This window comes from Nomascus leucogenys, chromosome 22a, assembly GCF_006542625.1.
Source record: "Nomascus leucogenys isolate Asia chromosome 22a, Asia_NLE_v1, whole genome shotgun sequence".
Taxonomy (NCBI): Eukaryota; Metazoa; Chordata; class Mammalia; order Primates; family Hylobatidae; genus Nomascus; species Nomascus leucogenys.
The window spans coordinates 56,167,156-56,195,124 of NC_044402.1; the positions used below are offsets into that span (position 1 = coordinate 56,167,156).

At 41.8% G+C, this 27,969-nt stretch overlaps 1 protein-coding gene across 18 annotated transcripts in view; it reads right to left on the reverse strand.

Moving 5' to 3' along the window:
- Nucleotides 1-8,727: 8,727 nt before the first annotated feature.
- TCP11 (t-complex 11) overlaps nucleotides 8,728-27,969 on the reverse strand; it is a 29,023-nt gene continuing 9,781 nt past the window's right edge. For 3 of the 18 annotated variants that reach the window (XM_030802988.1, XM_030802997.1, XM_030802989.1), the window contains exons 3-9: nucleotides 19,798-19,918; nucleotides 12,792-13,012; nucleotides 11,577-11,713; nucleotides 11,096-11,313; nucleotides 10,826-11,007; nucleotides 9,890-10,053; nucleotides 8,736-9,165 (exon numbers count right to left, since the gene is read on the reverse strand). In XM_030802988.1, the coding sequence (XP_030658848.1) occupies nucleotides 8,933-9,165; nucleotides 9,890-10,053; nucleotides 10,826-11,007; nucleotides 11,096-11,313; nucleotides 11,577-11,713; nucleotides 12,792-13,012; nucleotides 19,798-19,918 (1,276 nt within the window). In that variant the 3' untranslated portion in view covers nucleotides 8,736-8,932. Of the gene's footprint in view, nucleotides 9,185-9,889; nucleotides 10,054-10,825; nucleotides 11,008-11,095; nucleotides 11,314-11,576; nucleotides 11,714-11,827; nucleotides 11,967-12,791; nucleotides 13,013-19,022; nucleotides 19,160-19,292; nucleotides 19,528-19,797; nucleotides 19,919-26,831; nucleotides 26,944-27,969 lie in introns of those variants that run through there. The other 15 variants (XM_030802991.1, XM_030802993.1, XM_030802990.1 and 12 more) reach the window with 12 other exon arrangements.

The following is a 27,969-nucleotide window of genomic DNA, read 5'->3' on the forward strand; positions in this document are numbered from 1 at the left end:
TTTTTTTGTTGTTTTTTATTTTTATTTTTTTTTTTTTGAGACAGAGTCTTACTCTGTCACCCAGGCTGGAGTGCAGTGGTGCAATCTCGGCTCACTGCAACCTCTGCCTCCCAGGTTGAAGCTATTCTCCTGCCTCAGCCTCCTGAGTAGCTGGGATTATAGGCGCGTGCCACCACGCCCGACTAATTATTATTATTTTTGTACTTTTAGTAGAGATGGGCTTTCACCACATTGGTTAGGCTAGTCTCGAACTCCTGACCTCGTGATCCACCTGCCTCTGCCTCCCAAAGTGCTGGGATTACAGGCATGAGCCACCACGCCCAGCCAAGAGCTGGTTTTATATATATAAATATCAATAAAATTTAGAAACCTATAGCCAAACTGACCCAAAAAAAGAGAGAAAACTAGATGACCAATATCAAAATCAAATGGGCTATCACTATTGACCCTGCAAACATCAAAAGAATAATTAGAGAATACTATGCAGAGTTCTTCATACATAAATGGCACAACTTAGACCAAATAGACCAATTCCTCAAAAAACATATTGTCACAACTCAACCAGTGTGAAATAGATCATTCAAGCCTTATAAGTGTTGAATCTATAATTCTATTTTTTATCTTATTTTATATTTTGAGACAGGTTCTCACTCTGTCGCCCAGGCACTGCAGCCTCGACCTCCCGGGCTCAAGCTACCCTCCTACCTCAGCCTCCTGGATAGCTAGGACCACAGGCATGCACCACCATACCCAGCCAATTTTTAAATTTTTTGGAGAAACAGGTCTCGCTATGTTGCACAGGCTGGTCTCAAACTCCTGGGCTCAAATGATCCTCCTGCCTTGGCCTCCCAAAGTGCTGAGATTACAGGCATGAGCCGCCATGCTGGCCTGAATCCATAATTTAAAAAAAAAAAAGACAAATCTCTAAGTTGAGATAATTTCACCAGAAAATTCCATCAAATGTTTAAAGAATTAAAACCAATTCCATGCAATCTGTTTTGGAAAACAGAAGGGAATGCTTCCTGATGCATTTATTCTATGAAGGTGACATAACCATGATACCAAAACCAGACAAAGGAAATAGAAAAAAGAAAATTACAAACCAACACCCCTCAAGTATATAGGCACCAAAAAAATCCTTAACAAAATATTGGCAAATAGAATTTGTGTGTGTGTAAGTGTGTAGGATTATACATCATGACCAAGTAGAGTTTATTCTAGGGCTGTGAGGCTGGTCAATATTTGAAGCTCAATCAATGTAATCCAACATATAGTCTATTATATAGTTTATTAGACATAAACTAAAGAAAAATAAAATATAAAAATATATCAATTGAGGCGAAAAAAGTTTGACAAAATTCAACACCTATTCAATAAAAACTCTCAGAAAAATGGAAATAGAGGATGAACAATAGCTCCCCAAATGTATCCACATCCTAATTAACAGAACCTGTGAATATGTTACCTTATGTGAAATGGTACTTTGCAGATGTCATTAAATCAAAGATCTTGAGATGGAGGGTTTGCCCTGGATTATCTGGAAGAGCCTGATGTAGTCACAAGGGCTACTAAAAGAGAGGAGAAGTGATGATGTCAGCAAAGGTTGTAGTGATGTGCTTTGAACATGGAGGAAAGGGCTACGAGCCAAGGAATAAGGTGTGCCCTAAATCCAATTGCAAGTATTCTTATAAGAGGCAGAGGGAGATTTGGTATACACAGAAAAGAACCATGTGATTTCCATGTAACCACGGAGGCAAAGATTGGCATAATGGGGCCACATGTCAAGGAATGTCAGCAGCTACCAGAAGCTGGAAGAGGCAAGAAACAGATTCTTCCCTAGAGCATCCAGTGGACATATGGTCCTGCCAACACCTTGATTTTAGCCTGATGAAGCTGATTTATGGCCTCTAGAACTGTGAAATAATACATTACTGTTGTTTTAAGCTACCTAACTTGTGATGATTTGTTACAGAAGCCAAAGGAAACAATTATGTCCATCCCTAGAGCCCCAAGAAGGAATTCAGCTCTGTATATTAATTTTAGCCCATGAAACACATTTCAGACTTCTCACATCCAGAACTATAAAAGAATAAATTTGCATTACCTTAAAGCACTAAATTTGTGGAATATTGTTATAATAGCAATACAATACTAATTCAGACAGGAACTTCCTCAACTTGATAAAGAGCATCTACAGAAAACCTACAGCTAACATTATATTTGATGGTGACTCAATGTTTTTCCTCCTAAGACTGGGAACAGGGAAAGGATGTCTACTCTCACCAGTCTTATTAAACAAAGTGCTGGAAGTTCTAGCCAGTGCAATACAGCAAGAAAAAGAAATAAAAGACATTCGTATCAGAAAGAAAGAAAATGGTCTCTATTTGCAGCTTATATGACCATCTGTGTAGAAAATTCCAAAAAAAAAAAAACCTACAGAAAAACTAGAATAAATTAGTTAAGCAAGGTCATAGTATACATGATAAACATATAAAAAGTAATTGTATTTCTATACTAGCAATGAATATGTGGAAATATGATTTAAAATAAAAAAACCATTAAGGATAAATATGGCATGATTATACTTATATGAGGTATCTAAAATAATCAAACTCAAAAAAGCGGAGAGTAAGGTGGTGGTTGCCAGGGGCTGAAGGGAGAAGAAAATGGGGAATTATCCAATAGATGTAAAGTTTCAGTTATGCAAAATTAGTAAGTTCTAGAGATCTGCTGTATAACAAAGTACCTACAGTTAATAATATGGTATTGTGCACTTTATGTTAAGAGGCTAAAACTTAAATGTTCTTAGCAAAAAACAAAACAAAACAAAAAAACACATGGAAGTTTTTGGAACTGATGGATATGTTTGGTACTTTGTGGTGAAGGTATCATGGGTCTATGCATATGTCCAAACTCATCAAGATGTATCCATTAAATATGGGCATTATTTGTGTATCCATTTTACTTCAACAAAGCTTAATATTAAAAACTAAACAACATTTGCAATCACTCAAAAAATGAAATCCATATGTGTAAATCTAACAACATATATACTAGACTTGTGTGTTAAAAACTATGCAATGCTGATAAAAGATCTACATTGATCACATAGGAATTTCAGATTTAGAAACCTTTTGAGGCTAAGAAGCCAAATCAAGGCAGATTTTAGATTTTACCTATAGTCTTAAGGTTCTTGGGCCTGCTAGGAAGTGATAGTTTTTACTCATTAACTATGAGGCTGGAGGCTGGGCACGGTAGCTTATGCCTGTAAGCACAGTACTTTGAGAGCTGAGGTGGGTGGATCATCTGAGGTCAGGAGTTCGAGACCAACCTGACCAACATGGTGCAACCTTGTCTCCACTAAAAATAAAAAAAATTAGCCAGGTGTGGTGGCATGCGCCTGTAGTCCCAGCTACTCGGGAGGCTGAGAACCTGGGAGGTGGAGGTTGCAGTGAGCCAAGACTGTGCCATTGCACTCCAGCCTGGGCAACAAGAGTGAAACTCTGTTTAAAAAACAAACAAACAAAAACAAAAAAACAAAACAAAACAAAACAACAGCTGGGTGTGGTGGCTCATGCCTGTAATCTCAGCACTTTGGGAGGCCAAGGCAGGCAGATCACTTGCAGCCAGGACTTCAAGACCAGCCTGGCCAACATAGTGAAACCCCATCTCTACTAAAAATACAAAAACTAGTTGGGGGTGGTGGCAGGCACCTGTAATCCCAGCTACTCGGGAAGCTGAGGCACGAGAATCGCTTGAACCCAGGAGGTGAGGCAGAGATTGCAGTGAGCCAAGATCATGCCACTGCACTTCAGCCTGGGTGACAGAATGAGACTCCATCTCAAAAAAAAAAAAAAAGAGAACATATACATAATTAAAATCAGAAATGAGTGGGGAAATTACTAGCAACTTTACAAAAACAAAAAGGATTATAAGAGTATATTATGAACAATCCATATGTAAAAAATTAGATAATCTAGATAAAATAGACAAAATCCTAGGCATATCAATTACCAAAATTGATTCAGGAAGAAAAAGAGAACCTAAATACAAGTAAAGAGTTTGGTAATCAAAACTTCCCAATAAAGAAAAGTCCAGTACTACATGGCTTCACTGGTGAATTCTACCACTCATTTGAAGAATTAACACCAATCCTTGAACTCTTCCTCCCCCCAAAAATAGAAGAGGCCAGCATTACTTTGACTCTAAAGCCAGACAAAGACACCACAGGAAAACTACAGACCAACATCTCTTATGAATACAGATGCAAAAATCCTCCACAAAGCACTAGCAAACTGAATCCAACAGCATATTAAAAGGATTACACACCATGATCAAATGGGACTTATCCCACAAATGCAGTTTTGATTCAATATAAGAAAATCAAGGCCGGGTGCGGTGGCTCACACCTGTAATCCCAGCACTTTGGGAGGCTGAGGCAGGTGGATCACGAGGTCAGGAGATCAAGACCATCCTGGCTAACACGGTGAAACCCCATCTCTACTAAAAATACAAAAAGAAATTAGCCAGGCATGGTAGCAGGCGCCTGTAGTCCCAGCTACTCGGGAGGCTGAGGCAGGAGAATGGCATGAACCCGGGAGGCAGAGTTTGCAGTGAGCCAAGATCGCGCCACTACACTCCAGCCTGGGCGATAGAGCGAGACCCCATCTCAAAAAAAAAAAAAGAAGAAAAGAAAATCAAACAACATATCATTAATATACTGAAGGAAGAAAAGCATATGATCATCTCATTCGATGCAGAAAAAGCATTTGACAAAATACAAGGCAAAGTGTGGTGGCTCATGACTGTAATCTCAACACTTTAGGAGGCCAAGATGAGAGGATCTTTTGGGCCCAGGAGTTTGAGACCAGCGTGGGCCACATAGTGAGACCTCATCTCTACAAAAAATACAAAAATTAGCCAGGCATGATGGCACACGCCTATAGTCCCAGCTACTCAAAAGGCTGCGGCAGGAGGATCACTTGAGGCCAGAAGGTCAAGGCTACAGTAAGCCGTGATCGCCCCACTGCACTCCAGCCTGGGTGACAGAGCGAGACCCTATCTACAAAAAACAAACAAACAAACAAACAAAAAACTCAATACTGTTTCATGATTAAAAAAAAAATTGAGGAAACTAGATAGAAGGCAACTTCCTCAACACGATAAAAGGTATGAAAAATCCACAGCTATCTGTATACTCAATGGTGAATGACTGAAAGCTTTCCCCCTAAGATCAGGATGCAAGACAAGTGCTTTAATCACTGCTATTAGACATTGTACTGGACGTTCTAGCCAGAGAAATTAGGCAAGAAAAATAAATAAAAGGGATCAGAATTAGGAAAAAAAAGATGCACAACTATTCCTATTCTCAAATGACATGATCTCATATGTAGAAAATACTAAAGAATTCACACACAAAGAGTATTTGATATAATAAACTCAGTGAAGTTCCAGGGTACAAGATCAACAAACAAATTGGTTTTATTTCTATACACTGCCAATGCACAATATGAAAAGGAAATTAAGAGAACAATTCTATTAACAATTACATCCAAATGAATAAAAAATACTTAGGAATAAATTTAACCAAGGAAGTGCAAGGCTTGTACACTGAAAACTATAAAATGTTGCTGAAAGAAATTAAAGACCTAACAAAAGGAAAAGACATTCTGTGTTCATGGATGGAAGACAAGATAGCAATACTCCCCAGATTGACCTACAAATTCAATATAATCCCTATCAAGGCCAGGCATGGTGGCTCACACCTGTAATCCCAGCACTTTGGGAGGCCAGGGTAGGCAGATCACTTGAGGTCAGGAGTTTGAGATCAGCCTGGCCAACCTGGTGAAACCCCATCTCTACTAAAAATACAAAAATTAGCAGGGCATGATGGTAGGTGCCTGTAATCCCACCTACTTGGGAAGCTGAGGCAGGAGAATCGCTTGAACCCAGGAGATGGAGGTTGCAGTGAGCCATCATGCCACTGCACTCCAGCCAGAGCAACAGAGCGAGACTCCGTCTCAAAAAAAAAAAAAAAAAAAAAAAAATATATATATATATATATATATGACCTAACAAAAGGAAAAGACATTCTGTGTTCATGGATGGGAAGACAAGAAGCAATACTCCCCAAATTTATATATATATATATATATATCTCCTTATCAAAAATTCCAACTTCCTGTTTTACAGAAATGGATCCTAAAATTCACATGGAAATGGAAGGGATAGCCACATAATCTTGAAAAACAACCAAGCTGGAGAACTTATACTTCCTAATTTCAAAACTTACAAAGCTTACAGTAATCAAAACAATGTGTTGCTGGCATAAGGATAAACATATAGATGAATGGAATAAAATAGAGTCCAGAAATAAACCCTTGCATATATGGTCAATCGATTTTTGACAACAGTCAAAGACCAAACCATTCATCAATGGGAAAAGGACAGTCTCTCCAACAAATAATGCTAGGAAAACTGGATGTCCACATACAAAAGAATAAAGTTGGACCTGTTCCTTATACTATATAAAAATACTAACTCAAAATGGTAGTTTCTCAATAAATTAAGCAGGGATTACCATAGAACTCAGCAATTCTATTCCTGGATATATGGGTAGACACTTAGAAACATAGAAGACAGGTGTTCAAACAAAAACTTATATATGAGTTTTGTAAATAATGCCAAGTGTTCACTGTGGCATTGTTTACAAAAGCCAAAATGCTCAGCTCTATATGTTGAAAGGTACACATAGCCAGAGAAGGGAAAACTAAGGGCTTGCTGGCTTCTCAGCTAGTTGAGGACTGAAGTGATACCCATGGACTGATGAGTGGATAAGCAAAATGTGGTATATTCATGCAACAGAATATTACTTAGCCATAAAAAGAATGAACTACCAATACATGCTAGAACACAAATGAATGTTGAAAAATGAGTGAAAGAAGCCAGTCACAAAAAGCTACATATTATATGATTCCATTTACAGGAAATATTCAGAGTCAGAAAGCCCATTGAGACAAAGATTAGTGGTTGCTAGGGGCAAGGGAAGGGGGGGAAATGGGCAGTGACTGGTTGCTGGAATGGGATTTCCTTTGGTGGTGATGAAAATGTTCTAGAACTAGTTAGTCATGATGGTTGTACAACATTCTGAATATACTCAATGTCACTAATAGCTTTCATATTACGTGTATTTTCTCCACAATTTAAAATACAAATATACATTTTTTTAAATTCCCTCAAACCAGTGGGCAGGATTGAATGGAGCTATCTTTCCTTGTTTAGGGACAAGATCCCTGTCTCCTCCATGAGAAAGCATAAGAAAATAAATTCAAATTTTCTAATATACTGATGAGCCCCTATTTTAATGGTGAAGTACAAAGCAAGGTTCTATTGTCAGTCCAGGGTCTGCACCTGCCAACCGGACAATCTTCTTCCCAGGAATCCCTTCAGAGTCCTTTTGCCTCTAAAATAATGAGGTTTCCAAAACGTGGATTTTTCAAAAATTCAAATTAATAGTTGCAAATCAGAGAATCCAACTGGGCAGGCCTCACCGTTTATTAAACATACCACTTCATCTGGGCTTCCCCATCCTGAAGCTGTCTAGTTGTAAGACTAGAAAAATGCAAATCATCCAGGCCCTCCAGCTTTTCTAGTCATAGTAAAAGTCATATTGTGTTGATCTAGCTCTGTCACCTACCTAGGATCTACCCTCTAAAAAAGGAAGTCAATTAGAAGGAAACTCTGGGCCTAATGGAACTCAAATCCCCCTTCTGTTGTTCTTCCTAGATTAGGTGTATAACACTCAGCAACTTCCATCACCTGAAATGATGAGAACATTGTTTTTCTTCACCTTGTCTTGAGAACACACAACTGAATTTCCACTTTCTAAATCTGAATTGAACATTTTCTTCATTTCAGCCATACTAGGTTGGAGCTAGTCTGCTGCAGTCAGCCTGAAAATGAGTTGGTCTCTACAATCTCAGGAGACAAGCCCAAATCCTTCCTAGAACACCTCTCAGTTGTGATGCCAACAAGAGCTTACGACCACAACTGCCCAGAATGGAGAAGCCAGAAGGATGGAGGCTGCTCCACCTCTGAATGCCCACATCACCTCTGTCTGGAAGAACTGGGTGTTCTAAGCTTAGAGATGAGGGAAAGGAGACTTACTGAGCTAGAGAACAAGACTGGAATAAACTTGATACAAGTGAGTCACAGACCTAACTGTCCAAGTCTGAACTCTGGATAACTTGACAGGTCCCATGAACTCTGAACTTGTCCTCAACAGAATGCTTGCTTGCAGCCAATATCCATTTCATCCAGCCCCGGGTTTGCATACTGCTTCAGACCATGCAACAGAAGAGGAAACTGAGGCTCTTAATATCCCTTGACTCCTGTTGCATTCTTTGAAACCTTTAGGGAAATTTGGTCCTAGAAATGAGCTAACTTCCCTAAACCATGTCCTCTCCTGAGGTGAACTGGACAAAACAAAGGCTTCCAAAGAAACCCTTATATTCACAATTTGGATAATTCCAGAGTTCTAAGAACTCCCCGGGAGTAATGCTTTACCCTTAAAGAAAATAATGCTAGCACCTGGGTGTCTTGGCTGCTCAGCTCTATATGTTGAAAGGTACACATAGCCAGAGAGGGGAAAACTGCGGGCTTGCTGGCTTCTCAGCTAGTTGAGGGCTGAAGTCATAGGGCTTGGCCTCAGCGGCAGCACAGGAAAAATGGAGGATTTCTTGCACTTAAGAAGTTTATTAGTGAATGGGTTCGGGCCAGTTGGTGTTTACATGCTTGATCCCTACAGCCTTGGTATACTGGCTGCAGGGCCTGGGATAGAAGCTCACTGTCTGCTGGTCACTGGTGATGTTACTCCAGGAAGATGATGGGCCTCCTCTTGGGTCCAAGGTACCAGGGCTCTGAGCCAATGCTATCAAACAGACTCCACTTTTGTTTCCAGTGCCTGGGCTGGGGAAATGAGGGTTTTTAGGATCTCAGTGTAGTAGGGACCAAACACCTGCTGATTGTGATGTGTCAAGTTGACAAACTTTTGGCCCAGTTCTGCCAGTTCTGCTTCAATGAGAGTAAGGCCTCCAGGAAGGTCTAACACAGACCGCTGCACACCAAGAACCAAACAGCATTTGAAAAACAAATGGATCCGCTGATCTGTGAGCAGGAAAAGATAGGGATAAGGGAAAGGGCAAACAGATTTCAGGGAGAAAACTCCCCCTGCACTCTACTCACCCACATTCTAAGTTAATGGATATGTACCAACCTGCCCATTTACCTATAGATAAGGAAATTTGTTGAGTTTGGAAAGGGGGCTGCTATCTTGCTCTCAAGGACAAATATAAAAAATTAGTGTGTTAGTAATTTTCAGACTATTCAAAGATTGTTTAAGTAGCCATCAGTTACATCCTAGTGAGTGTTTGACATAACAGGAGGAACTTAGACTGATCCTTCAGATGGCTAAGGTTAGGACCAAGCTGGCCAAGTTCATGGCCTCCACTCCGGCATGAGGGTAGGGGATTCCCCACTATAGGAACATGTCTTCCAGCTAAATTCAGCATTAGTTTCTTGTTGGGAGATGGGGGAATGTCAGATTTCTTGGGTGCCATCAGAGAATGACCTGTAGGCCCCAGTGACTTAACCAGGTTGGTTAGACATATCCCACATCCAGAAGTCATGAATTTCTGGGTGCAAATCATCCTGAGAACCACAGTTAGTCTTTAACTGAGATGGATATGATTTCAACCCAGCATTTTGAAAAAACTCAAGGCTAAACAATGACGTACCTAATGACCATGCTTCATGTTGTTAAAGGTTGGCGTTCCACGGTTGGGATCTATCTCTTCCCTCACCATTCTCACTACCCCACAAGGATACTCACCAATAACACTGCGGACACAGTTCTCCTTCTTGGCAATGTTCTGGAGCTGTCCCATCAGAGATGCTGTATTGTCACTACTTAGAGCAACAAGGCCCATATTCTTGAGGCTTTGATGGATTTCCTGAGATACGTGTTCACTCACAGTCAGTATAGCTTCCTCAGGCCTAGACCATGAAAGAAAGTAAGCTGGCACCCACCAGGTAACCCTGGCATAGGCCCAGGACCCAGAATGCTGTATACCAGATGCCAGGCCCACTTGAGGGAGAATGTTGGCCATCCTCTCCACCCCTAAACCCCAGCCCCTGGCAGGCTATAGGGCCCAGTGGGTAGGTACAATGTCCTCACTGTAACCCTCAAGACACCAGCTATTCTCTATAAGTGGCACCGTGTTCTACTTCTTAGCAAACAAGGTAAATGATAAAATCAACTCTGGAAAAGTGTTTAGTTGTGCTCTTGGATCCACTCAGCATTCTTTAGTCCCATGGACTTTATTTTTACATATACATGTTTAAGACTTTCTTAGGCATTTTCCAGAATCATCTGTCCCACCTCATCAATTATAACTACAACCTGGCCTTCTGATTCCTCTTTTTCCTTTGGTGTGATGGCCTGCACACAGTAGGATGTGCAATCAATATTGCTGACCGACTGACCAAGTCCTGGATATATGTGATGATACCAGCCCACAGTCACCACTCAACTAGATAATGACCCTTTTGCAGCAAACTATCTTCCACACTACCCTTTTTGGAAGAAAGGTTTTTTTTCTGTTACAAGCCTCATGACCACTTATGGAAAGAAACCAACAATCTTTGTAGATGGTTTCAAAGGGCCTTTCTGTGGTTTGTGGTAGACAGTAAGCAATTGTTCATTACCTGCCTATGTTCTAAATACCACAGATCACCTTCTACTCTAAAAAATAACTATGCAGCTCACCTGGAGTGAAAGTCTTCCAACAGCGATTTGGTTATGCGTTTCAGTTTATCTACAAATTGGGGTGAGCCAAACAAAACACTGCCAGAGAAACTACTGGCCACCAGCAAGACTGAGGCCATGATGGTTAACTGGTGCAACTGGGACTTCAGCTCCTGCAGCCGGGTTCTGTCCATCAGCAGGGTCTGGGAACCAGGGAAGAACAGGCTGTCAGGGGAAGTCCCGATGGAAGCCCTGAATACAAAACAAGGCAATGCCCCCAGACATTCCTACCTCAGGGAACTCTTCATTTTCAGGGTCCCAGAGAAGGAGGTTCAGGAAGCCCTGACACAGCACCATTGTGGGGCTGAGGGGCTCTGGGTTGTTGGCTGCCTCACTGGGAGAGGGGCCAGCCACACTGGAGGAGTCAGAAGTGTCTGGGCAAGTCGGAGGTGACATGGTGAGGTCTGCTGCTGCTTGGGTCAGCCATTTGGTGGTGTGATTAAGAAGACCTATGACAGGTAATGGAGTGTGTAAGCATCTTTAGCATCTTCATCTCTGAGGCTTCACGACCAAGGTTCTTTTCAAGATATACTCCTGGTCAATAAATAAATGCTTTGAGGGTCTTTCTGTCTTAGATAAATGTTCCTTCTCCCTCCCCTCACCTAATAAGCAACTTTCTATTCCTAAAAAGAGATAGAGTACTCTCTAACATTATAAAAGTCAGACCCAAGGTAATACCTTTCCCACTCCTGCCCTCACATTATATACATACTAGGCTGCTTATTGAGGAGTTCCTGGAATTTAGCCCGTTCATATTGAATGGAATGTTCCTGCAGGTGGGGTTGAAGGCTCTGGATAGTGTAGTTCACCATGTCCATTTTCATCAGGCCCAGAACCTGGAAGATCCCTCTGACACAGGGGGAAAGAGAATATTTATACTAGTAAGCTAGAAACCTACCCAAGGAGTCATTAAATCACTATATTTTAGAGTTAGGAGGGGCCTGAAGACTAACTTAGTCTTACCTCCTATATTTTCAGAAGATGACATGTGGCCCAGAACCCAATACCCAGGGTGAGTCAGTGGCAGAACTGGGAACAGCTAAGTCTCTGGACCTTGAAGCCTTCAGTCTAGATCTCCTTCACTACGATCATTCTGTTGCCTCTTAAAAAGGGTAGTCAGTGGAAAGAAATACACCAGCATGCTAACAATTCTCTTCAGGAAGTAGGATTATAGGTGATGCTATTTCTGACCCATTGGGCCAACTGTGTTTTTTTTTGTTTTTTTTAAACTTTCTGGGTCTTGGTTCCTAAAGCTGTGAAATATGGATGACCACCCATCACTGTCTCCTCACAGTGTGTGAACTGGAAGAGAAAACCTGGGAAAGGGCCCAAGGGCCAGGCATGGTGGCTCATGCCTGTAATCCCAGCACTTTGGGAGGCCGAGGTGGGTGAATCACCTGAGGTCAGGAGTTCGAGACCAGCCTGGCCAACATGGCAAAACTTCGTCTCTACTAAAAATACAAAAATTAGCCAGGTGTGGTGGTGTGCACCTGTAATCCCAGCTACTCGGGAGGCTGAGGCAGGAGAATCGCTTGAACCCAGGAGGGAGAGGTTGCAGGGAGCTGAGATCTCACCACTGTACCTGGGCAACAAGAGTGAAACTCCATCTCAAAAAAAAAAAAAAAGAAAAAAAAAAAAAAAAAAACCTGGGAAAGGGATGTTTTAACTCCTTAAAAGAAAGAAGTATGTACTGTAGTGTCTTATGGTATTATAGAGGGGGGGCCCAATCAAGCTAAGGATAACCAAAAGGCCCTGTGGGGCCATCTTTGGAAAAGAAGACTGAATTGACCAGAGGAGAAAAAGGGTGTTAGTCAGGTCTTTAGCAGGGAAGAGCTGGTCAAGACAATGGCTATAATCTAGGTCTGGCCCAGCTTATCCTGGCTCAGGGGCTAAAGCAGGTTTTTGGGGGCAGAACCAAGTTTCATACCTCAGTAGCCAAACAGGATCCGTAATGTTTTCTAGTTTCTGCACCGCTTCATCTCGAACTGGTGCACACAGCAAAGCCATCATGTTGAGAACATACTTAGAGAGATAGAGGACTTTCAGGGCCCCAAGTTCTGCCTCCTGCCTGAGCAAGTCCATGTCCAGAGCTTCTTCAATCTCAATTCTCAGGCGGTTCTGGCGTGGTAACAGCAGTGATAGCAAGATCTGCCCAGGAAAGTAAGTCAAAGGAGTTAATCTGTTTAAAGCCCCAAACTTTATCCAATGGGCAACCCCTTTAGCTAAAGACATACCAGCCTATGTTTTTTAAGGATCAAGAAGTTGGGTCCCTAAATTTCCCATGGAATATTATTTATCTTTGTTCAGAGGCCAGTGATAATTCAAGGCTCAAGGGGATCAATTACAGGAATAGTATATCATTTTCTAGGCAGAATGAGATATAGAGATGAATAAAATCAAGGAGTGTGGTAAAAAGACATACAGGGTACAACAAATATAAAATACCCACCATCGCATGGTGATGAGGTCTCTTAACTTTAAAAGGGAGGCATTTTTTAGATTATTTTACTTCAAAGGGCAAGGATGAAATAGGCATAGGAGCTGTTGCAAGTCACTGAAGTAGCCTATTAACCCCCAAAACAAGTTCGTGGTAAACAGGGACTCTTATTCATCCCCATGCCTCTGTAACACACAGGACATGGTGGGGGCCTAGGGTATAGGATTCAATGAATATTTAATTGAATAGAATATGGTGTTGTCATAGCAAGATCTCAACTGTTTACCTTCATGTTAAACAAATAAAATCAGAGTTGCTCCATACTATATTTTAATTGCCAAGCTCTGCCAGTTACCAATTTGGAGCCTCTCAGTTCCAAATCTACCCTTCAGTGCCTACTCTGCAAAAACGGAGCTGGGCCCTTGAATTATTTTTCCTTTGCTAGCTGGCACAATGTTAGATTTTGTCAAACAAGGGTGGTAAAAAGAAACTGCAAGAGAAAAGGGCCTTCCTTCTTGGCTCTGGTATGCTCCTCTCAGCAAGCTCCTGCATTGTGGAAGCTTCTCTTTGTTCAAATTACTGCATGGTTTCTGCCTCTTGATTGGACTCTGACTGGTAAAAAGTTGGTACCATGAGTGAGGTTTGATGACCAGCAAGTTTCAAGTACTTTAGATGCCTTAAACACATGAAAACTTGAGGATAGCAGATGATCTCCACAAAAATTCAGGGGCCTGTCACCTCAGTAAAGTTTCTAGAGTTTCAGTGGTCAGGAGCTTTTCAAGTGATACCTTCCAAGGTGAAGGACAAATTGCTGTACCTGAACCACCCACCATTAAAAAAAAAAGGCATAACACTTAGTAGGCCTTTTAGAATTTTTTTTTTCTTTTGAGACAGAGTCTCACTCTGTTGCTCAGGCTGAAGTGCAGTGGCATGATCATGGCCTCCAACTCCTGAGCCCAAGTGATCCTCCCATCCTCCCACCTCAGCCTCCTGAGTAGCTAGGACTACAGGCACATGTCACCATATCCAGCTTAGTTTTCTTTCTTTTTTCCTTTCTTTCTTTCTTTCCTTCCTTTCTTTCTTTCCTTTCTTCCCTTTCCCTTTCTCTCTCTCTCTCTCTCCCTCTTTCTTTTTTTGGAGAGACGGGGTCTCGCTGTGTTGCCAGGCTGGCCTCAAATTCCTGATCTCAAGCTATCCTCCTGCCTTGGCCTCCCAAAGTGCTAGGATTATAGTCATAAGCCATTACACCTGGTCCTTCTTTTTGGATTCTTTTGAGACAGAGTCTCACTCTGTTGCCCAGGCTGGAGTGTAGTAGCATGATCACAGCTCACTGCAGCCTCAACTTCCTGGGCTCAAGTGATCCTCCCACCTCAACCTCCTAAGTAGCTGGGACTACAGGTATGACTACCATGCCCAGCTAATTAAAAAGATTTTTTTTTTCTAGAGATGGAGGTCTCGCTGTGTTGTCCCTGCTGATCCTGTTGTCCCGGGCTCAAGCAACTTACCCTCCTTGGCCTCTCAAAGTGCTAGAATTATAGGCCTGAGCCACCACAGCCAGCCCCTTTTTGGATTTTTGAGGCAACATGCACCACATTTGTGTTTGGTACTTTGACATTCATTTGAGTGATTTTGATTTATTTAGAATCGCTCAAGGTTACCCATATGTTGTGGGGGATGAGGGAGTGCTAACTAACTAGAGCAAGAGTAGGCTCTGCAGCAAGTTTAGACTGTAGTACAAGCCACTCTACCATTTGGGCTTTATGATCCTGCAGATCCAATGACACTTTAAGTGTCCATAGCCAATAAGGGTGCTGTATAGAATGTCTTGCAAGCACCAATAAGAGAACCACACATGGACCTTTAGGAATTGGGAGCAAATCTATTCCTTCTTTACTGATAATTATTCACCTTTTGAGAAACAACTTCTTGGGCCCTGGTAGAAAGTAAACACCTTACTATAGAACACTGGGTAACCATGTGGCCTAAGCTTCCCATCAGGAACTAGGTATTGTCTAACTTACGTAGCTACAAGACTGGACATGCGCAGCAGCAATCTATTATCAAATGAAAATGGCTTATAAGAGACCAAGCATATACTGGTAATAAGAACAGATACACAGACCAAAAGAATAGAGAGCTGATAAATAAAACCTGGATATATGGTCAAATGATTTTCAACAACAATGCCAAGAACCAATGGGGAAAGGACAGTCTTTTCAACAAATGGTGCTGGGAAAACAGGATATCCACATGCAAAAGAACAAAGTTGGACCTTTACCTTACCCCCATAGAAAAATATTAATTCAGTTGTGCACACGTACCCTAAAACTTAAAGTATAATAAAAATATATATATATTAATTCAAAATGGTAGTGACTCACGTCTGTAATCCCAGCACTTTGGGAGGTCGAGGCAGGCAGATCACCTGAGATCAGGAGTTTGAGACCAGCCTGGGCAAAATGGTGAAACCCCATCTCTACTAAAAATACTAAAAATTAGCCGGGCATGATAGTGCACACTTGTAATCCAGCTGCTACTCGGGAGGCTGAGGTGGGAGAATAGCTTGAACCAGGGAGGCAGAGATTGCAGTGAGCCAAGATCGCACCATTGCACTCCAGCCTGGGTGACAGAGCAAGCCTGTGTCTCAAAAAGAAAAAAAAAAAGGACCTAAAATAAGAGCTAAAACTACAAAACTCTTAGGAGAAAACATAGGTGTAAATATTCATGATCTAGGATTTGGCAGGATTTGACACCAAAAGCATCAAATCCAATAAAAGACAATCCAATTTAAAAATGGACAAAGTACCTGAGTAAACATTTCTTTGAAGAAGATGTACAAATAGCCAACAAACACATGAATAGATGCTCAATATCACTAGCCATTAAGAGAAATGAAAGTCAATGAGATACCACTTCACACCCATTAGAATGGCCATTATCAAAAATGGAAAATAGCAAATGCTGGCAAGGATGTGGAGAAATGGGAACCCTGGTACATTGCTGGTAGGAATATAAAATGGTGTGGCTACAACAGAAAACAGTTTAGCAGTTCCTCAAAAAGTTAAACATAGAATTACCATAGGATCCAGCAATTCCACCTTTAGGTATATACCCAGAAAAATTAAAAGCAGGGACTCAAATATATACTTGTACACAATGTTTACAGCAGCATTATTTACAATAGCCAAAAGGCATAAAGAACCTAAATGTCCATCAACAGATGTATGGATAAACAAACGTATTCTATCCATATAATAAGAATATTATTCAGCCATAAAAAGGAATTACATTCTGATATATGCTACAATATGGATGAACCTTTAAAACATTACACTAAGTTAAACAAGTCCAAAACTAAAAGGACAAATATTGTATTCCACTTATAAGTAACTACAGTAGTCAAATTCATAGAGACAGAAGGTACAGGTACTAGCGGGAGAGGGGAAAGAGAAACTATTCTTTAATGAGTACAAAATTTCTGTTAGGGAAGATTCAAAGGTTCTGGAAATGGATAGTGGTGATGGTTATATTGTAAATATACTTAATGCCAGTGAATTATAACACTAAAAAATAGTAAATTTTGAATATTTATGAATTTATGAAATTTATGAATATTTTGCCATAACAAAAATAAATCCTAAAAAAATTAAATAAAATTTTTTAAACCCCCCAATATGGCCCATTCCCCATGATTTCACTGGACCTCTAACAGTTTAGAGAGGGAGAGATTCATCCTTACTGGGATAGACACATATTCTGGATATGGAGTTGTCTTCCCTGTTTGCCATGCTTCTGTCAGTACCAGCATCCACATAATCACAGAATGCTTTATCAGCTGTCCTGGGTCTTTGCCTACTCCACTGCATTGCATCTGCTCAAGGAACTCATTTCACAGCAAAGGAAATGCAGTGAATTCATACCTACTAAATTAACTGGTCTGACCAAAAAGCTTTCACTGAGAATCAGCTGGCCCTAACTAAAAAGCAGAATGGCTTCTTTTAGACTCAATTACAGCATTAGGTGAGCAACCATACCTGAAAGGAAGGGAATTGGTCTTATAGGATGCAATATATGCTTTGAATCAAAGACTATTCTTTTTTTTTTTTTTTTTTGAGACAGAGTTTTGCTCTGTTGCCCAGGCTGAGGCACAGTGACACAATCATGGCTCACTGCAACCTCTGCCTCCCAGGCTCAAGCAATCCTTCCATGTCAGTCTCCTGAGTAGCTGGGACTACAGGCATGTACCACCACACCCGGTTAATTTTTCTATTTTTTGTAGAGATGGGTTTCACCACATTGCTCAAGCTGGCCTCAAATTCTTAGACTCAAGCATTCTGCCCACCTCAGCCTCCTAGAGTGTTGAGATTACAGGTGTGAGCCACTGTGCCTGGCTTCAAAGACCATTCTATGGTGCTGTCCCCTAATGCCAGAATACATGGGTCCAGGAATCAAGCAGTAGAAATAGGACTGCTTCCTCTTACTAGTACACCTGATAACCCACTTGCAGGATTTTTGTTTCCCACCCTGCCAACTTTGAGGTCTGCTGATTAGTGTGAAATACTTGCATTGGTTCCAATGAAATAGAAGATGAAACTGTCACCTGGCCATTGGGGGCTCCTTACACCACTGAACCAAAAGGGTAAAAAAAGGAGTTACTGTACTGGATGCAGTACTTGCTCCTGAGTACCAATGAGAAATTGGATTGTGGCCACACAATGAGGGTAAGAAAGACTATGCCTGAAACTCAGGAGATTCTCTGCGTTGCCTCTTAGTACTCCCAAGCTCAATATTAAAGGTTAATGGAAAACCACAGCAAACAAATAAAGCAAAATGTCTCAGACTCTTTGGCAATGAAGGTTTGGGTCACTGCACCAGATAAAGAACCCCAACCAGCTGAAGTTCTGGCCAAGGACAAGAGAAATATGGAATGAATGAATAGTGGAAGAAGGAAGCCATAGATAACAACTATAGCCTTGTGACCAGTTATGGAAACAAGGACTACAAATTTTATCTTTGCTTATTATATGTATGTTTATTTATATATGCCAACATTTTGTCCTTCCTCTTTCTTTTCATTGTTATTTTATATACAAGTTGTTAGAAGCTAATTTTATGATTCAGCCTTTAGGTAACAGAATATTCAGTGAAACTGGCTGAATTTGAGGAGCGGCCAGTGATGGATACAATAACTATTTGGGCCATGTCTCCTCATTTGCAGAGGAGGATAAATAATAAATAGCTATCTGTCTTGTAAGAGTTCTTTTCAGGAATTCAAATGTGTATAGAAGAGTGCATGTGGAAGCTGAGTAGCCAAAGGGGTGGACTGTGCCATTTATCAATATGTTGCCTCACGGATTTGTTCTTTGCTCTGTGAAAATGGAGCTAAGTCCTTTCCATAGCTTTCCTCTGCCAGATGGCACATTTTAAGCTTCATCAGCAGAAGGTGTTATTTAGTTTTCTGTGCTGTATAACATACTGCCATAATCCTAAGCAGCTTGTAACAACACATGTTTATTATCTCAGTTTCTGCGGGTCAGAAGTACAGACGCAGTTTAGCTGGGTCCTCTGTTCAGGGTCTCACACGCCTGCAAGCAAAGTGTTAGCTGGGCTGCATTCTCATTTGGAAACATGACTGGGGAAGATTCTGTTTCCAAGCTCATTCAGATTGTTGGCAGAATTCAGTTCCTCACAACTGTACACTTGAAGGCCCCAGCTTCTTACTGGCTATTGTCTGGATGCTAACCCCAGGTCCTAGAAGCCACCTGCAGTTCCTTGCTATGTGGCCCTCTTGAAAGGCAGTTCACGACACAGCTGACTGCTTCTTCAGGGCCAGCAGGAGAATCTCTCCCTTCAGTCTCCTAAGACAGAGTATTATATGATGAAATGTAATCATGGGAGTTATATCCCATCACTTTTGCCGTACTGCTTAGAGTTGCAAATCTCATCCACTCAAGGGGAGATTATACAAGGGTGCAGAACATTGTGGGTCACCTTAAGGTATGTCTGCCACATACTAGAAAGACATTGCAAAGGCAAGAGCTTTTATTCCTGGTTCTGGTATGTTCACTCGGCAGGCTCCTGCAGTACTTGGCTCCTGCGGCATGAATAGCTTCTCCAGTGCTTGGCTCCTGCAGTGCACTGTGGTCAGCAGCATACACAGGCCAGTAACTTCTCATGGCATAGCTATGCCCTCTCAAATGAGGTCCTTGGTTGGCCTCTCTCAGCCCTAAGGGTATGATAGATGCCCTTTTATCTGATATTCAAGGATTCTTTAGTTTTCCTTACTCTTACTACCCAAGCCCTCATTTCTCCTATTCTCTGTTATAATAATTTTTATATTAAACCCTCCCTGCTGAAATTACTGTATGATTTTTGTCTATTGCTTAGTCTCTGACTGATTCATGGACCATGTTCAGTTAAGATTTGCTGGCCACTGACACTCCAATGAACTGGAGATGTCTAGAAACTTTACATTTGCAAATGGAAGGTCACTCACCTCTTTAATTTCTTTCAGAAGTTCAAGAGCACAGCTGAAGTCAGGGGGAGTTGCTGATAGTTGCTCTTTAAGATGGTCCCAAAAGGCATTGTGCACTGTCTCCTTGACCTTGCCTTCCAGACTATAAGAGGGTTAAACGAGCAGATTACTCTGTCAACCCAAAAACAGTTATCGTGTCATAACCTCCTAAACCCCAAACTGAATTTGATATGGTAAAAGGCCATTATAATAACAGGGAAAGGCCAGGAATTATGTTGGAACTGCAGCAGAGTTGAACAAACTAGGGTTAGATTTGTATTTCAAGGGCAATGGCAAAACCTCGCAGAAGGGCTCCTTGTGGTTCCAGAGCAGCCCTCCCTCTGCAGTAGAAAGAACCCTGAATGGAGGGAAGTCAGGCTGACTTTTAGCACTGACTGTGCCCCTAGCCTAGATATATAACTTGATTTCCATTTGTGTATACACATAGCATTGAGCTAAATGATCTTTCATTTTCTTATACTCCTGAAATCTAGGAAAGGATATTGCTTATTTGAAAATACCAAAGGTCCACAGATATTTCCAAATCAGCATATCTAAAACTAAATTCATTATCTTCCTCCTCCAAACCTGCTCCTCTTGTACCCAATTTCAGTGGCACTACAATCTATATAGTAATGGAAGCCAGAAAGAAGTCTTTTTTTTTTTACCTTGAAAAAAATACAAGGAGCAAAGGAAATTTGTTTTATTTTATTTTTTGAGACAGGGTCTCACTCTGTTGCTCAGGTTGGAATGCAATGACACAATCAAGGCTCACTGAAGCCTCAACCTCCCAGGTGCAAGCAAACCTCTTGCCCCTGCCTCCTGAGTAGCTGGGACCACAGGCATGAGCCACCGTGCCAGCTAATTTTTTTTTTTTTTATGTTTAGTAGAGATGGGGGTCCCGCTATGTTGCTCAGGCTGGTCTTGAACTCCAGGGCTCAAGAAATCCACTTGCCTCTGCCTTCCAAAGTGCTGAGATTACAGACGTGAGCCACTGCACCCAGCCAAGGCAATTCAATTTAGAAATGAGAGTCTTTCAACAAATAATGTTGGAACAACTAGGTATCTACATACAAAAAAAAAAAAAAAAAAAGAATCTAAACACAAGCCTTAAACCCTTCACAAAAGCTAACTCAAAATGGATCACAGACCTACTTGTAATATACAAAACTGTAAAACTTGTAGAAGATAACATAGGAGGAAATCTAGGTAACCTTGAGTTTGGTGATGACCTTTTAGATACAATGCCAAAAACATAATCCACAAAAGAAAAAATTGCTAAGTTGGACTTCATTAAAATTAAAAACTTCTGCTCTGTGAAAGATGCTGTTAAGAGAACAAGAAAACAAGACACACACTACAAAACAATCTTTGAAAAATACATATCTGATAAGGATATGTATCCAAAACATACAAAGAACTCTTAAAACGCAACAAAAAGAAAATGAACAACCATTAAAAAATAGGCCAAAGACCTTAACAGACATCTCACCAAAGAGGATGTTCAGATGGCAAATAAGTATATGAGAAGACACTCAACATCATTTGTCATTTGGGAGTTGCAAATTAAAACAACAAAAAGAAGAAAAAAAAAAAGACACCACTATATGACACCTATTAGAATGGCCAAAATCAGAAAACTGACAACACTAATGGCTGACCAGGATGTAGAGAAATAGGAACTCACATTCACTGCTGGTCAGATGTAAATGGTACAACCAGTTTGGAAGGCAGCTGGGCAGTTTCTTACAAAACTAAATATACTCTTACATACGATCTGGCTATCACGCTCCTGGGTGTATACCGAAATGAGTTGAAAGCTTATGTTCACACAAAAACCTGCACACACGTTTATAGCAGCTTTATTCATAAGTGCCAAAACTTAGAAGCAACAAAAATGTCCTTCAACTGATAAACTGTCCATAAAATGAAATATTATTCAATGATAAAAAAAGATTTGGGAGGCTGAGGCAGGTGGATCACTTGAGGTCAGGGGTTCAAGACCAGCCTGGCCAACATGGTGAAAACCCATATCTACTAAAAATACAAAAATTAGCTGGGTGTAGTGGTGTACATCTGTGATCCCAGCTACTCAGGAGGCTGAGGCAGGAGAATCGCTTGAACCCAGGAGGCAGAGGTTGCAGTGAGCCAAGATTATGCCACTACACTCCAGCCTGGGCGACAGAGCAAGACTCCATCTCAAAACAAAAAGAAGGCCGGGCGCAGTGGCTCATGCCTATAATCCCAGCACTTTGGGAGGCCGAGGTGGGCGGATCACCTGAGGCCAGGAGTTCGAGACCAGCCTGGCCAATATGGCGAAACCCCATCTCTACTAAAAATACAAATATTAGCAGGGCGTGGTGGCACACGCCTATAATCCCAGCTACTCAGGAGGCTGAGGCAGGAGAATCACTTGAAACCGAGAGGTGGAGGTTGCAGTGAGCCGAGATTGTGCCACTGCACTCCAGCCTGGGTGACACAGCAAAACTCCATCTCAAAAACAAACAAACAAACAAAAAAACCCAATGAAAAAGAAAAGAAAAATAAGCCATCAAGCCACAAAAAAACATAAAGGAAACTTAAATGAAATTACTAAGTGAAACAACTAATCGGAACAGGGTCCACACTGTATGATTCCAACAATATGACTTCCCAGAAAAGTCCTCCTGAGCAGCTGGGTTTAAAGCTGGCTCACTTTTTAAAAATGTTTAGTACAGACAGAGTTTTGCCACGTTGGCCAGGCTGGTCTCCAACTCCTAGCTGCAAGTGATCCACTTGCCTCGGCCTCCCAAAGTGCTGGGATTACAGGGATGAACCACCATGCCCGGCCCCCTCCTACCATCATCTCTTACAATTAACTAGTCTCCCTGCCTCTAGTCTTGTTCCTTTATAATCTGTTTTCCACACTGCCACCAATTCACTCTAAAAACAATGCTTTTTCTAAGATGCCATATTCAACATGATGTAAGGCTTATTTAAAGTCCTTTGGGGGCTCCCCCATCACCAGCCAAGATAAATGGCTCATGTTACCTTATATCATACTGCTCTGCCCTCTCTTTCCAATGTATTTTCTTCTACCTTGTAACACCTTGTGCTCAGCCATTGCAAGCTTCTTGTAAAGAACATACCATGTTCTACCACCATTCTCCGCCTCTGACATGTTGTCACCACTACCTGGTGCAACCTTTTGCACCGAGACCACCTGGAAAGCACTTATTCAACATCCAAGACTCAAGTCTTCATAGGCCTAACCTTCCTCTGTAGGCAAATCTTCCCTGATCTTCCATAGGTAGCTGAACACTCTCATTAAACTCTATATATGCACAGCTACAAGTGAACTTATCAGTCTAATCAGTCATTTTCTATTATTCAACTGTCTCCCCTACAAAAGCTTCTTGACAGCAAAAACTGCCTTATCTATATCTCTATCCCTAGCACCCAGCATTTTGCCTGTGACATAATAAGGACTCAATAAATGCCTGGTAAATGAATATTGAGAACAAAATTTCCCTTAGGAAGCTACAATTGTAATTAACATCATCCTATGAACCTAAGGTAAAGCCAACTGCCAATAATGAGTAACCTCAAACAATTTCAGCCTTTTTCCCAACATAATTTTTTTATATCACCATACTTGGAAAACCAGTTCTGAATACTATTTCTCCAGCTTCACTTCTCCCTCTCTTGTTTCTTCTACCTGCCATACCCCTCTATCCCTCCAGGTGCCTCCAACTCCCTCACCACCACCCTATCACAGACCTTATTCTCCCAGTTTCAGTTTTCTCTCCTCCCCTGTGAGCAACAAACATATCTAAACAGTGAGAGAGAAGCTGAGAGACCTGAGTTTGGTGAAAACCTGTTCCCAGAGTTGTGCCTAGCATGGAAACTTGCTAACATCAGTCAAGAACAAATCAAAGGAGCATGAAGACCAGAGGAGCAACATGTGATGGAGAAAGGCCCTTTAATAACAGATACCCCACAGTGGCCCTCTGACAAAAGCATTTAAGGACGCAAATGAATCACAAGTTGTTATTATTTAATTGTCTTTTGATGGAAAATTAGAACAATTTTATTTTTCAATTGTTTTTTCTTTTCTCAGCCTCATCTGTGATACAATATTTACAATTTTTTTTTTAGAGACAGAGTCTTGCTCTGTTGCCTGGGCTGGAGTGCAGTAGCACTATCACAGCTTACTGCAGCCTTGACCTCCCAGGCTCAAGTAATCCTTCCACCCTAGTCTCCTGCACAGCTAGGACTACAGGCATGCACCATCACATCTTGCTAATTAAAAAAAAAATTTTTTTTTTGTAGAGATGAGGTCTCACTATGTTGCTCAGGTTAGTCTTGAAGTCTTGACCTCAAGCGATCCTCCCACCTCAGCCTTCCAAAGTGCTGGGATTACAGGCATGAGCCACTGTGCCTGACCAAGAATTGTTTTAAAATATAAAATCTGGGCCGGGAGCAGTGGCTCATGCCTGTAATCCTAGCACTTTGGGAGGCCAAGGCAGGTGGATGACAAGGTCAAGAGATCGAGACCATCCTGGCCAACATGGTGAAACCCCACCTCTGCTAAAAATACAAAAATTAACTGGGCATGGTGGCACGCACCTGTAGTCCCAGCTACTCAGGAGGCTGAGGCAAGAGAATCACTTGAACCCGGGAGGCTGAGGTTGCAGTGAGCCAAGATTGCGCCACTGCACACTCCAGCTTGGCGACAGAGAGAGATTCCATCTCAGAAAAAAAAATCTGACACTGAAATTTACCCACTTAATTGTCAATAAACCAGCACAGCCAATTCAATTCACACGTACTGAATGGTTCTTCTTTACCACAATGTCAACATAACTAAGAATAATAAAAATAAAGCCTGCTGTGGGTGTGGAAGCATTCTTTATCAACAGAGTTCAGATTTGATAAATAAGCTGAGTTATGAAGCCGGTGGGGGGGAAAAAATCCCAAGAGTCAAAACACCACTAACAGAAAATCTTTATCTGTGCCTGTTTAGTGTGAAGCCACTTAAAAGGGTAGCTGATAGGAGCTATATGATAGGCAGCTGACAAGATGACCCCAAAGATCTCTGCTTCCTGATACAGTCATCCCTTGGTATCCAAGAGGGATTGGTTCCAGGATCCCCCTCGGAAATTCACAGATGCTCAAGTCCCTGATACAAAATCGCACAGTATCACATACAACCTATGCACATCCACCCATAAGCTTTTTTTTGGTTTTGTTTTGTTTTGAGATGGAGTCTCGCTCTGTCACCAGGCTGGAGTGCAGTGGCGTGATCTTGGCTCACTGCAACCTCTGCCTCCTGGGTTCAAGCGATTCTCCTGCCTCAGCCTCCTAAGTAGCTGGGACTACAGGCTCGCGCCACCATGCCCGGCTAATTTTTATATTCTTAGTAAAGACAGGTTTCACCATGTTGGCCAGGATGGTCTCGATCTCTTGACCTCGTGATCCACCCGCCTTTGCCTCCCAAAGTGCTAGGATTACAGGCATGAGCCACTGCGCCTGGCCCCATAAACTTTAAATCATCTCTAGATTACTTAAATATCTAATTCAATGTAAATGCTATGTAAGTAGTTGTTATACCATATTGGTTTTTAATTTTGTATTATTTTGTATTTTTTTATTATTGTGTTATTTATTTTATTTTTCTAATATTTTCTATACGCAGTTGGTTGAATCCACAGGATGCAGAGCCCACAGATATAAGGGCCAACTGTATTCACATCTTTGTGGAAACCTCTCCCCTTGAGGGTGGGCAGGAACTAATAACTCACTTATAGCAAACAGAATGTAGCAGAAGCAGGCCAGGAGTGGTGGCTCACGCCTGTAATCCCAGCACTCGGGGAGGCTGAGGCAGATCACCTGAGGTTGGGTGTTCGAGACCAGACTGACCAACATGGAGAAACCCCATCTCTACTAAAAGTACAAAACTAGCTAGACGTGGTGGTGCATGCCTGTAATTCCAGCTACTTGGTAGGCTGAGGCAGGATAATTGCTTGAACCTGGGAGGCAGAGGTTGCAGTGAGCCGAGATCGCACCATTGCACTCCAGCCTGGGCAAGAGCAAAACTCCGTATCAAAAAAAAAAAAAAAAAAAGAATGTAGCAGAAACAATGGGATGTCACTTCTGAGATTAGGTAACAAAAAGACTGGCTTCTGTCATGGGCACCATCTCTCACACACACTGTTGTTCTCTCCCTTGGAGGAAAGCCAGCTGCCATGTTTAGAGCTGCCCTGTAGTAAAATCCACGTGGCAAATTGAGGGAGCCTCTGGCCAAGAGTCAGCAGACTGACTACAACCCATGAGAGACTATAAGCCTGAGGTATAGAGTTAAACTATGCTCATATCTCTCATCCACAGAAACTGTGACATAATGAATATTATTTTGCTGGGCACCGTAGCTCATGTCTGTAATCCCAGCACTTTGGGAAGCTGAGGAGGGAGGGCTGCTTGAGTCTAGGAGTTCGAGAAAACCCTGGGCAACACAGTGAGATCCCATCTCTAAAAAAAAAAAAAAAAAAAATCGAAAAATGAGGTAGGAGGATCACTTGAACCCAGGAGGTGGAGCCTGCAGTGAGCCATGACCACACTACTGCATACCTGCCTAGGTAACAGAGTGAGACCCTGCCTTTAAAAAAATAAAAACAACCAAAACAGAAAAATGAAATGTTATTTTAAGCTGCTAAATTTTGGGGTAATTTGTTAAACAGCAACAGATAAGTACTACAGGCTGCTTCCTCCAAGTTTGTCAGAGATCTGAAATCCACCCTATTTATTCCAACAAGTGTTGCTTTGGTTTATTTGTTGGCTAAGTAGCATTTGCTTCTTGAACTTCTTTGGTACTAATAATTACAGCTTAGTACTCTTCTGTTTAAGTTGTTGAGACCTCTCAAGTTTAAATACTGATTGTATCATTAAATAAAAATGCTTCAAGTCTGATCTGAAGCCATCAGTGCTAAGTGCCTAAGCCAGGATGAGCAACATGAAGAAAGAAGAAGAGTCTATACCTGCTTGGAGGTAAAACCTTCTCTTCCATGTAGTAATCACAATTCATCCCAATCTTGTTGCTCAGCTTGGAAACTTCATTAACGGTTTCTGTCAGACCTGTGACAGAAAGAACTGATGGTGGACAACAATGAGCCCATGCAAGTCTGAATTTCTATTTTATTCAGAGATTCACTCAATCTAGTGGGCCTCAAATTTAGATTAATCAAACTGATCTTACACAGACTCACCCAACTATTCTAGTGATTTATGTTTTCTGCACGCTATGCCCCACAACAGTGCTAGAAACTTTCAGAATAGTAGTCTAACACTGGGGGAAGGTAGGACAAATAGCTAGTTTATAAAAAAAGCAGGAAGTGAAACAGATGAAAAACTTTTCTCTTAAAAAGTAAAATCGTATTTATAGCAGCAAAGAAACAATAATTTGAAATTTGCAAAAATAAACATTTATCTAAGCATTAAGGTTCCACACTCCTTTTCCTGCCTCTGATGCTATACATGATGAAAGCTAAACTCTCGGGGAGCCAAGATGGCCGAATAGGAACAGCTCCGGTCTACAGCTCCCAGCCTGAGCAACACAGAAGACGGGTGATTTCTGCATTTCTGTTTGAGGTATCGGTTTCATCTCACTAGGGAGTGCCAAACAGTGGGTGCAGGAGAGTCGGTGAAGCGCACTGTGCGCGAGCCGAAGCAGGGCGAGGCATTGCCTCACTCGGGAAGCGCAAGGGGTCAGGGAGTTCCCTTTCCTAGTCAAAGAAAGGGGTAACAGACAGCACCTGGAATATCGGGTCAGTCCCACCCTAATACTGCACTTTTCCAACAGGCCTGGAAAACAGCACACTAGGAGATTGTGTCCTGCACCTGGCTCAGAGGGTCCTATGCCCACGGAGTCTCGCTGATTGCTAGCACAGCAGTCTGAGATCAAGCTGCAAGGCGGCAGCGAGGCTGGGGGAGGGGTGCCCGCCATTGCCCAGGCTTGCTTAGGTAAACAAAGCAGCCAGGAAGCTCGAACTGGGTGGAGCCCACCACAGCTCAAGGAGGCCTGCCTGCCTCTGTAGGCTCCACCTCTGGGGGCAGGGCACAGACAAACAAAAACTCAGCAGGAACCTCCACAGACTTAAATGTCCCTGTCTGACTGAC